This window comes from Paramisgurnus dabryanus, chromosome 11 (assembly GCF_030506205.2).
Source record: "Paramisgurnus dabryanus chromosome 11, PD_genome_1.1, whole genome shotgun sequence".
In the NCBI taxonomy this organism is placed as follows: Eukaryota; Metazoa; Chordata; class Actinopteri; order Cypriniformes; family Cobitidae; genus Paramisgurnus; species Paramisgurnus dabryanus.
The window spans coordinates 35,907,296-35,919,058 of record NC_133347.1 but is presented as its reverse complement, the minus strand read 5'-3'; the positions used below and the strand labels follow the sequence as shown (position 1 = coordinate 35,919,058).

The 11,763-nt window shown below is 36.3% G+C and overlaps 1 protein-coding gene across 1 annotated transcript; it reads left to right on the top strand.

Moving 5' to 3' along the window:
• The first annotated feature begins 459 nt into the window (after positions 1-459).
• On the top strand, positions 460-11,650 carry LOC135718131 (uncharacterized). The gene is made up of 12 exons (XM_073816291.1): positions 460-595; positions 1,067-1,116; positions 1,249-1,323; positions 1,662-1,694; positions 1,827-1,924; positions 2,025-2,496; positions 2,616-2,647; positions 7,580-7,730; positions 8,352-8,498; positions 10,853-11,045; positions 11,179-11,310; positions 11,543-11,650. Exons 6-11 carry the CDS (start codon positions 2,421-2,423, stop codon positions 11,282-11,284), a joined length of 705 nt encoding a protein of 234 aa, XP_073672392.1. The 5' UTR covers positions 460-595; positions 1,067-1,116; positions 1,249-1,323; positions 1,662-1,694; positions 1,827-1,924; positions 2,025-2,420; the 3' UTR covers positions 11,285-11,310; positions 11,543-11,650.
• The last annotated feature ends 113 nt before the right edge of the window (positions 11,651-11,763 follow it).

Sequence of the window (11,763 nt, the reverse complement as noted above, 5' to 3'; positions counted from 1 at the left end):
TGGAAAGAGGAATTATTCTCAACCACCACCAATAAAGTTTAAACATTATTCTTTAGAAAAACGCCTCCGAAGTGTTGAGTTTATGAATATTTACACTTACAATATATACTTTGTGAAATGTGTGTTTAAAATAATAAATTTCATAACTGTAAAGACAAACACGCCGCATTGCATGATTTTATAAATACCGAGGTCCATATAAGTATTTTCCAGGGCTTGCACCCCAGGAAAAAAAGCTTCTTATTTCCCTGCTCTACATATATGAATTTTAATACATCAGAAAACCAAAGAATCAAATACCTATAGATTTCAAACCATGTCAGTATGCAGAAGACTTGTGTTGGTCATTAGGAATACATTGTAATAATTATTTTACCATCCTGGGCACACTAGTTGCTGCACACTTTCTCTTCTTTTGTTATTTATTTAACTTTAATGACTTCAACAGGTACTAAATCAGGTATCAGACGAAACGGCCTCAGGCAGAAAGGCTTCAGATGATTTTCCGCGTAACCCCGCCCCTTAGCGTGACGTCACTTCCGTAAACTTCTAGCCAGAACTTATTACAGCACGGGGAGACTGCTAAAGATGTAAGGTAAGACGTCTTTGATATCGTTTTTTTTTTTTTTTTTTTACTGTTTTATTGATCGTTACAGTCCATTAAGTGTGGAACACATTGCCTCAACTATTAGCAAATGTAATTGTTACGTTTATGCAGTTAGATTGTTAACATCACCTTGCAAACCATCATCTAACGTTAGCGTGCACGCTGGTGAGCAATTGTTATTAAAACATGATTGAAGTTTGTCATAAAAGTTAAAAATGTTGTATTGCTTAAAATGTTAATGATGCGTCATTGCATTCTATATATGAACTTCCTGATAAACTGTTTACAAAAAAATATTGTAGTACACACAGCAGTACACGTCAAAAACATACATACATACATACATACATACATATAAAGAAGTTAGTAAAAGACAGAATGATAACGTTACAGGATTTAGGGTTTTGCTAATCAATCTAAAGTAATGTACAAATGTCTTACATTTGTTTCTTTTAAAAGGATGGATAAGATAAAAGAATACGAAGATTTAAAAAAACAACTTGAACGTGGTATGTAATGGGGAAACATTACATTACATTAGATTGAATTACATTGTATTAGCTTTCTGTGTACATTGAATGCATACTTCTGTAATATTCACATCTGCTTGTAGTTAATCCATCACCAAATTTGACTTTTAGATAAACTTACTCAAAAGGGCTTTGATGCCAGAGTGAAACATTTGCTGAGTGAAGAGGAGTCGCACAGTGGAAGAGGTAAAGAGCATCTGATATCCCTTTTTATGTACCTATGTACTGTGTATAATAGTTCATGTTTAAGAAATAATTTACACGTGTATATACATTTTTATATAATTTATATTATAGGCCTTTATATAAATGCTTAATATATTGCTTTCTTGAAGTTTTACATGCATGTGTGCGTATGTGTATTTATATACATAATTATTATTCACAGTACAGTACACATACAAACATGACGTAAATAAAACCTATTATTCTGTAAATGAATAGTTGCGATTAATTGTTATACAGCCCTAATATTTTTTACTTGTTTTCATCTATATTTAAAATATCTCTACCTAATATTTTAGAGACAAAAGAAAAAAACGAGAAGGCATTTATGGGTAAGGAGACACAATTAAAATTTATATAATTGGCATTATAAAAAAAAAACTGAATTTGTTTGGTTGCCAGTTCTTTTATTTTAGAGTGTTGTTACTGTTTATTGCAAATCTTAACTGATTTCTATATCACAGATGCAGCACAAATATTTACAAAGGCAAAACAATTCATCAAACCACAGGTGAAAAAATGTCAGTTTCCCCTTCGCCAAAAAGAAAAGTCCTTATTAAAGGTTAGTTTTTGCAATTATTATGGCATTGTTGTATGTATGTAATTTGATTTGTGTAGGCCTAAAGAATGTTACCAACCATAAATTTTTGTTTTACTGCAAGATAAAACTGAGTCCCATGGAGTGGAAACCACGAACATCCAAAAAACCTGGGAGGTACCAAAAACTAATGCTTGAGGAGGCCCCACCAAGGATCTTAGTCACAGGCAACGAGGGTTATGATGAACTCATCAATATTGCTCAGGAGGCGTTCTGGACGGCAGAAGAAAGAGAGGGAAGTACATTTACTCTCTGTCATACAGATGGCACGAGGTGGACAAAGGAGCAGTTTAACCAAGAATATGGATCTGTTTCGGAGATCCCAACCCTTTGGAAGAGGACATTTTTTATTGGACGTAGAGAAATGGGTATAGTAGAAAATGTTTTCTCTACCAAGGCAGATAATATTTGTAGTCACAACACAGTATGTAAGTTCCCAAAAGATCATAATGTCTAATTTATGATCTTATTGGAACTTACATATTGTGTTGTGTCTACAGAGATTATCTGCCTTGGTGAAACCAGTTCACCATCAGGTATGTACCAAAATGTTTGTGGTAGTCCAGTGACAAAATTATGTTTTTATTGTTGTTATTATTTTTTAATGTGTAAATTAATATTTTTAAATTAATTATTAATTGCTTCTTTTTTCAAGAAATTAGCAAAGTTGAAGTGGACTCTGATATGGTAAGACAACATTGATTGATTCATTTTGTTTGTGTAATCAGTGTCTTTAGAAGTAGAGGATGACACGGGAGTGGATTTTCACTCCTGTCCCGTCCCACTCCCATAGAAATAAATCTTGTCCCGTCCCACTCCCAGAACAAAGTTTAAAAAATAATCCCATCCCATCCCGCTCCTGGTAAATTGACTCCCACTCCCATCCCGCTCCTGTTTAAACTGACTCCCGCTCCTGTACCGCTCCCATATATTTTTTTCTTCAACTAGTGTTTAGTTCATACATAGAATTTGATTTAATCTGCTCTCCATCCTGTTTTGGACCAGCTGCTGAGCCGGTTTCTAGATTTTCTCCAGAAAATGGAATACAGCAAATAAAAGAAAAACAGTACATAGTTCACTCCATGTCTACAATAGTTTAATAAACCCAAACAGCACATAAAGCTGCATTTTACACATTTATAGTTTTTTTTAATTACATGTTAACGATTTTCATTAATTATGCTATTGCATAATGAGTCCATCTTAGTTATATGTTGCTGTGTAGGAACAAAAGTGCATCTACATTTTCTGGATTGAGGGTAGAACGCCTCTCCTCTATCAGTCTTCCCGCAACACTGAAGCTACGCTCAGACAACCCATCCTCATGCCCGTGGCGTCAATATTTGACGCACTTGACCATGCGTCAATATGTTGACGCGGAGGGTATACCTTTCGCGTCATTTTTTGACGAACTGGGGACTTCAATACTATTACGTCCGTTGCATTCTCTTTCCTATTTTCTTACCATTTTCGCGTCGGTTTAGGGTTAGATTTACATAATGACATCCCTACCCAAACCTAACTCTAACCCCAATGCCAGGTGACAACTGTGTCTAACCCCAACGCCAGGTGACAACTGTTTAAACTGTTTAATTTCGCGTACACTGTTTAATATGCGTAATCTAACCCTAAACCGACGCGAAAATGGTAAGAAAATAGGAAAGAGAATGCAACGGACGTAATAGTATTGAAGTCCCCAGTTCGTCAAAAAATGACGCGAAAGGTATACCCTCCGCGTAACATATTGACGCATGGTCAAGTGCGTCAAATATTGACGCCATGGGCATAAGGATGTGTAGGCTCAGAAGGAGTACTTGTTGCGGGGATAGCTAGCAGCCTCTTGGCAACTGGTACGAGCCCACCTGACATCTCCCGCCAGAAGTCAAGAAGACACTGGAAACGTGTCAATTTAGTGTCACTCATGTATTGCAGCACCAAATGTCGACCATTTGACTCCATATCACCACTGTCCTCCTTCCTCTCCTCCTCTTCTACACAACTTGCAAAGAAGTTATGCACCTCCGTAGCTCCTAGCTCTGGGGGTGGATCTTCAGGAAAAAAGACAGATTCTTATAGAACATTGTCATTTACAATCTAGTTCTTTGTAGTCTAACATACTCAATTGTCTAACACACCTATATTAAACATTACCTATAAGGTAATCCTCACACCTGTCATGTATGTGTGTGTCACTCTAAATAAATGAAAATAAATTTTGTCATTTGCTCTGCAAATGCTGTTGATGCTAGTGTTATTCACCCTCTTTGTCCACATCCACAAGGCCTGTCACTCTCTCCTCTGTCCCTGCTGTTTCTGTGAGTGCTGTCAGGGTGCTGATGACCTCCTCATACTCTTGACCGTTGAGAGTTTTCCTTAAGAAACTCCTCAGGCTAGGAGAGAGAGCTGTGGCTACCTTATGGTACAGGTGGACTTTGAATTTCATCTCCACTGCCTGGTCTAACTTCCCTTTCAGCTAGGGGAGGAGGAGCATGACGATACATGCAACATCATTGCACTGTGCTTACTGTATTTTCCGGACTATAAGTCGCTCCGGAGTATAAGTCGCATTAGTCAAAAATGCATCATGAACAGGAAAAAAACATATACAAGTCGCACTGGACAATAAGTCGCATTTATTAAGAAAATTATTATTCTTTTTGGGGGCATTTTGTTTGTTAAGTCTTTCTCCATTGTCTTTAAGTTAATGTTTCAGTTAACAGGGGTAGGCTACAGGAGCAACATATAGAGCCCTCTCATGGCTGTAGATGGTAATGTTTTCTTTTGGTTCATGTAAGTCAGTATGACTTAATTTTGACACATAAGTCGCACCACCTGACTATCAGTCGCAGGACCAGCCAAACTATGAAAAAAAGGGCGACTTATAGTCCGGAAAATACGGTATGTTTGCTACTTGAATGACCACCAACTAAATGAAAATCAGAAATGTATTGTATTACCTCTTTTACAATCACACTGTCTCCATCCTGGATCGACAAACCCCTCAGTAGAGTAGCCTTGGTCGGGAGGACAAGGTGAAGGGTAGGTGTCTGATCAGTGGAGAGATGCCTGGTAGCCTCATCGAAAGGTTTCAGGAGTTGGATGATGTCTTCAAGAAGTTCACAGTCTATGTTGTTGAGGTAACGGAGCTCGTTTCGGCGAAGCAAGATGTCATGCAGCTTCCCAGATCTCAGAGCATCATTAACAGATTGGAGCATTGCTAGTCTGGTATTCCACCTCGTCTCCACAGATTGCTTCAGTGACTGGTCCAGTGCTTTTTGCAACCTAAAATATAAAGAGATTGCACAAGAAAAATGGATGTTATGGTGACATAAATTTAAATTCATTGGCCTCTCTGTTGGGAAAACAACATTTATTTAAAAAAGAGATTTATTTAAAATTGAGTAAAAAAACAAAGACCAGTGCAGGTATAAGTTACAGTAGCTTCTTTTTATTTATTTCACTTTAATTTCTTTCAAATTATATAAGCAGCTTTACCAGGAAGACATAACATTGTATGCTATTTTACCCTGCTCTTTTGAAGTGTGTGACAAGGGTCTTTGTGTCCTTAAACAGCTTGATGATGTTGCTGTGCACTGGGTTGTCCTCGTCCAAGTGGTCAAATACATGTTTTAAGATTAAGTTAATATTATGGCCAGCACAGGAGAGTCGGACATAATCCTTGAATGCTGCAACCACATTTGAGCCATTATCCGTTACAAAAGCGGTGTTGTTGCTCAGGATGCCAAATTCCTGTGTGAAGTAAAAAAAAAAGATTAGAAAAAGACTAACACAAAAGCTTTGCAAAAAGAAGCCCAGATATAAGAGCATCAAAACAGATTGACTAACGGTCTTGCAAATGAACAGAGAACTTTTTAATAAATGTTTATAACTATATTAGGACAAAACATACAGTGTTTACACATATGCTTAATGCATATCAGCACAGGATGACACTAAGATATGAAAATATGAAAACTATTTTTAAAAGTTTGAAATTTTTATGAAACGTTTTCCTTAATTATCAAAAAAGTAAAAATGCCTCCGACACAGAGAGCAGCAAATGCAGCTGCCTGCAACAAACTGATGTGTGCACTGTGCAGTACAGTAAGGGACAGTGACACACACATGGCTACTGTTATATGTATTGATATATTTCTCTTATTGTATAATTTTTCTTGTAAATATGTTTTTTGTTGTTGTTACTGTTGCACTCTGTTCTCATACTTTTCCCAATTTTATCATTAATTAGCAATATTAATTACATATGCCTTGTGGATAAAGATGATCTGATCTGAGAGACAGACAGACCTGAAGGATTCTTTCCACAGTCCTTCTGATGTGGTCACTGGATTTAACACCTTCCATCTCTCTTGTGGCCAGAATCCGGTTTACCATCTTCCAATCAAGGATGTAATGCACTGTAACGGTGATGTAGTGTGTGTTGGTCCTTTCCTCTGTCCAAAGGTCTGTGGTTACAGCATGGTCTCTAGTCTGCATGAAAGGAAGAATTATATTTTTAATGAGCCACAAAATATCTTACATGTAAAAAAGATTACCAGTTAAGAATATGGAGATATTATGGCGTTTAAAAATTGTAAGGAAAATCTGGTGTGACGTTATAGGGTTTAGAATCTATAGATCACAGACTACTGCGTGAGAGGTACAATTTAAGAATAAAAATAGTGCAGAGTGACATACCTGACGGAGCTCCCCCATGACCAGCAGTTTTATTTTCTCATACTCCCCTTCTACGTGACGGGAAACTGTGCGTGCAGATGGCAGTACGTCTTCCACCTGCACGTTACTTCCATATTTGGCTCCAATGTCGAGCAGCTCCTGTGCTACGTTGGTAAAGCCTTTCCCCTCTACCACAGCAAAGGGTCGGAGATCTTGGCTGCACATGCGAGCAATTTTGTCGGTCAGACGAGACTTGACACCTGACGGCAATTTTCGCTTGATGAACGAAGCGATGCTTGGCTGATTCTTTCCCGAATTTGCCTTGCAAGTGTGCCTCTTCAGACCGCTCGTCCCTGAATCACTTGTGTACTTGACTAAGACTAAGCATGTCTTACAAGCAGCGTACACCGTGCTATCACCGTCGCATTCTACTCTCATAAACTTAATTAATATTTCAGACTTTCCAACCAGTTCTGTGAACTTAATAGACATGTCATTACTTTTGACTTTGCGCTGTAAATCATTTTTTGCCACATCGACTTCTCCGCCGCTGTTAGCTCCCTCCATCACTGCTCTTTGAATTCCGGCGGGAAGGCGTGGCAAAAAGAACTGATGGCTTCTGGGACGTGTAGTTATTTTTTAATTGCGTTACATTGTAGGCGTATTAAAAGGAAACTACAAAATGGTGCATTTACTTTTTTCTTTTTTTGTCGTCTTTGCTATTGGTTGATTACCGCTCCCGTCTGCTCCCGTTAACAATTTATCCTGTACCGTCCAAATCCCGTGATTAATATCAAAGATGACTCCCATCCTGCAGGAATCCCACGGGAATCCCGTGACCCGTGGGATTCCCGAAAAAATGTCAGCCTCTATTTAGAAGCTAGTTTAAGATGTTTAACTAGGCCCTGCTGCTTATTAATTTTGCTTTTTAAATAACTGTAGGATTTCCAGCCTAAGAGATCCAGGTGTACAGGGAAATCCTTAGGTTCAGGTAAAAGTGCTGATGGTGGTCCAGATCCAGGTTCAGAGAGATCTTTGAATGGAGGCACAGAAACAAGCACACACACTGATCCGAAATCAGATCCACCTACAGGTAAATACTTAAACGAACACTTTACCTATAAATGATAAAGTAGTTCTTGTCCTAATGCTGTTTAAAGTGGATTGGTGTCATTAGTCTCTTTAACAATTAACTGACATTACGCTATCATTTCATTACATGGCTACCTACAAAATAAATAAATAGACATGAAATACTGATTTAAATTCAAAATAAAGCAATTTTAGTTCCTTATTGAACTACGAATGAAACAGAGATTCAGAAAAAAGGAAGATACTAAGTGAATAACTTACATTTCTGTATGTTTTTCAGACACAGCTATCATAGGAATAAAATGTATTAGTTGTATATATTGCTTTTTTGTATTTTAGGAGTTTGACAGACATTGCCCTACGAACTGTACACAGATAATTATTCTTGTTATTCTTCTTTTGAGTTTCAAGAAATAGTAGAATATGTCATTAAGTGTTCCTCTAGCTCAATTGGTAGATCATTAGGTTAGCAGTTCAAAAGGTTTTATTCCCAGGGAACACACATGCTGACATACTTGTATAAAAATAAATAGCTTAAATGCACTGTATGTTTCTTTTGATTAGTGTCTGTCCAAAAGTACATAATGATGACAGTTTAATTTTTTATGTGGACTAATTTTAGATCAGAGTGCAAAGGAGTCTACAAAACCAGAACATGAAGCAGAGAGGTGTGTGGAAGGAGGAATATCAGGATCTGAAGTCAAAGGTGTTTGCCCACAGAATGAGGTGTTTTATGTATCATCTAATGTTGTCACCATCTTACCATCATGTAAGTAATTCAACTAAATTTTTAATAATTTAAGTTCATTTTATGTTTTTTAAAATGCTACTATTGGAATAACGTCTTGTTGTTAAAGGTAGGGTAAGCGATTTTTGAAAAATGTTTTGGAAAAGCTAGTTGGGTAGAGTACTAAAACACACTTGTAGCCTTGCTTGACACTTGTGCTACTGCAAGGCTATGTTTACATTAATGCGTTTATCCTTTAAAACGCGTTACTTTTGCTACGTTTACGCCTTTCATCTACACTACATCACCGTTTTCGACCCTCATAAACGGATTCGTTCGCAAACGCTGAAGACCCCGTTTTAGTTTGAGAACTCAGACGTTGCTCTGAGTGTAAATGAACGTAGACGGAGTCTTATGTAAACGAACAGCTGATGTTAACGTGACAGCGCATCATTTTCAAAGTAAAAATTATTTTATTCATGTAAATGTTGGTTTGTTACGGAGGTTTTGCCAAAAATAGTAAACATCTATCAACCAGCTATTATAAACGCTATATCGGATAGTTTTAACATGTATCCTTATAGATAATGTCTGTTTTATATGAATGTTTGAGTATTGTTGGGTTTAATGTGTTTATGTTTTGTTTAAATGTAGTTAGCTTATGAAAGATAGACTGTAATTTTAAATGCCATATTACAATTGCAAAGGCCAATATGAAGGGAGAATTGTAATGGGTCAGACATTATTTTCCAGTTTAATGTAAGTTTTGTTTGCTACTTTAAAATGAATTTCGTTTCAGATAATTTGTCTCTTAATTTTAATCGATGTTTTGTTGATAAGTTTTGTGAATATAAATTAATAAAAACAATAAACTCAACGTCATTAATATAATGCTCGTTTAGGCGCTTGGCTTTTAGCTATTTGTGTGTTGCTAGCGGAGGACGTGCACGGACCTCGCACACTTTTAAAAATTAATTCAATAAGCATTTCTGGTAAAGGCTAAAGCAATACTTCACCTCTTACTATGTTTGATTGAAGTTTGAATTTGCTGATTTATTTTTGCTTCAAGTTCGCTACTGTTCAGTACTGTTCACTTGAATGCTTTCTTTTTAAATCATAAAGACCTTTCTGTTTAGTTATAAAATAAAAATTAACCTATTAATCATATTAATATGTTGTAGGGGGGAGCTAGAACATTATAAGTGTTTATGTTTTGTTTAAATTTAGTTAGCTTACGAAAGATAGACTGTAATTTTAAATGCCATATAGGCGTTGTAAAGGCTAATATGAAGGGAGAATTGTAATGGGTCAGAAATTATTTTCCAGTTTAATGTAAGTTTTGTTTGCTACTTTAAAATGAATATCGTTTCAGATAATTTGTCTCTTAATTTGAATCGATGTTTTGTTGATAAGTTTTGTGAATATAAATTAATAAAAACAATAAACTCATCGTCATTAATATATAATGCTCTTTTAGGCGTTGCGCTTTTAGCTATTTGTGTGTTGCTAGCGGAGGACGTGCACGGACCTCGCACACTTTTAAAAATTAATGCAATAAGCATTTCTGGTAGGCTAAATTAATACTTCACCTCTTACTATGTTTGATTGAAGTTTGCATTTGCTAAAATTTATTTTTTGCTTCAAGTTCGCTACTGTTTAGTACTGTTCACTTGAATGCTTTCTTTTTAAATCATAAAGACCTTTCTGTTTAGTTATAAAATAAAAATTAACCTATTAATCATATTAATATGTTGTAGGGGGTAGATAGAACAGTATAAGACTTTCCCAAACACATTTTTATAGGTTAAAAAATAGTGTCTGTTGTAGTGGCCGGCAAAGGATCTAGCTATGAATTTTTGTCAATATCGCACACCCCTAGGCTGCGTAAACGTGCAGGTAATCTATTATTAGAGTAATAAGTTATTTTACACTTTTATGCGCATGCCCAGTTACATGATTGGTCATGTTTCATGCGTTTATGGTGGTGTATAGTGTGGATGAAGATTCTTTTTAAAATGCCAGTATAAACGAGGATCATTTTCATTTTAAAATGCCGTTTTAAAACGCAAATGCTCTAATGTAAACATGGCCCAAGTCTTTGAGCTTCCAGCATGTGTATGTGATCTATGTCTATGTAAACTGAGCCAAACTATTCACACGTTAAAACACACAGTACTATAAAAACACATTCGACCTGGTTTACCATAGTAATGCACATTGCTTTCACTCATTTACGACATTGTTACCTGGTACATGTGGGGCGGGTCTATCAAAAGAGGCTCCAGATCTTTTTGGGGTGGGGACAGCAGTTACCAGAAATGGCTTGCCCTGCCTTTAAAGATATATTAAGAGTAAAAGGTGACATTGTGTTTCTTTGTTATTTGATATCTCAATAGTGTATGTTCCACGCCTGCCATTTGTGGATGAGTCACTTATCAATTACAATGAACGGGACCTCTTGGGTGAAGGATCTTTTGGAAAGGTGTATAGAGGTTCTTTTCAGGGAACCCCAGCTGCCATAAAGAGAATTCCATATGGCATAGCAGGACTTGAAGATCGGGACATACAGCATGAGATTCTCGTCTCACTGTAAGATGTTTGTTAAAAAAGAAAAGAAGATTGTTTTGGGATAAAGACATCATTGTTATTATTAGATTATATATTGGTAATTGCTTGGGTTTTGTTGATAGCCTGGTGAATGCCTGCTATTTGTAATTCACAGGCGACTGAGCCATCCCAATATTGTTCGACTCATGGCAGCAGCCCGCACTGACAACACCTTTTTGCTGGCCAATGAATACATTCATGGCACAACCTGGATAATGTGATACACAATGGCAATGCTTGTGTTAAGGTGAGAGTGTGTTTTTTTGTCATGATTTTTCATGTAGTTTTCTTAATGTATACAGTGTAATAGTTTTTCCTTTAAAGCTGCGATCTTTAATTATTTTGTTGAAAAATAAACAAAAATTATTATTGAACAAGATAAAGACAGTGTTCAAGTAGTAGCATAAGATTTGTGATGTGCATTCAAATCTCTCTACTGTTTTTATTCTATTTTAAAAACTATTTTAATTCCCTCATAGTTTGAAGGAAACGACAGTCATTTTGTTGCCCTTGACATATCCATGGCCGTTGAATACATTCACTCAAAAAATGTCATTCATCAGGATCTAAAGCCTGAAAATATTTTGGTAAGTTATCGGTTTACTACCGATAGTAAAAAACAAAACAGTAACAGCTTGGCACAAGGATGTTAAAACAAAGCTTTATAACATTTGAAGCATATGTAGAAAATATAATTATG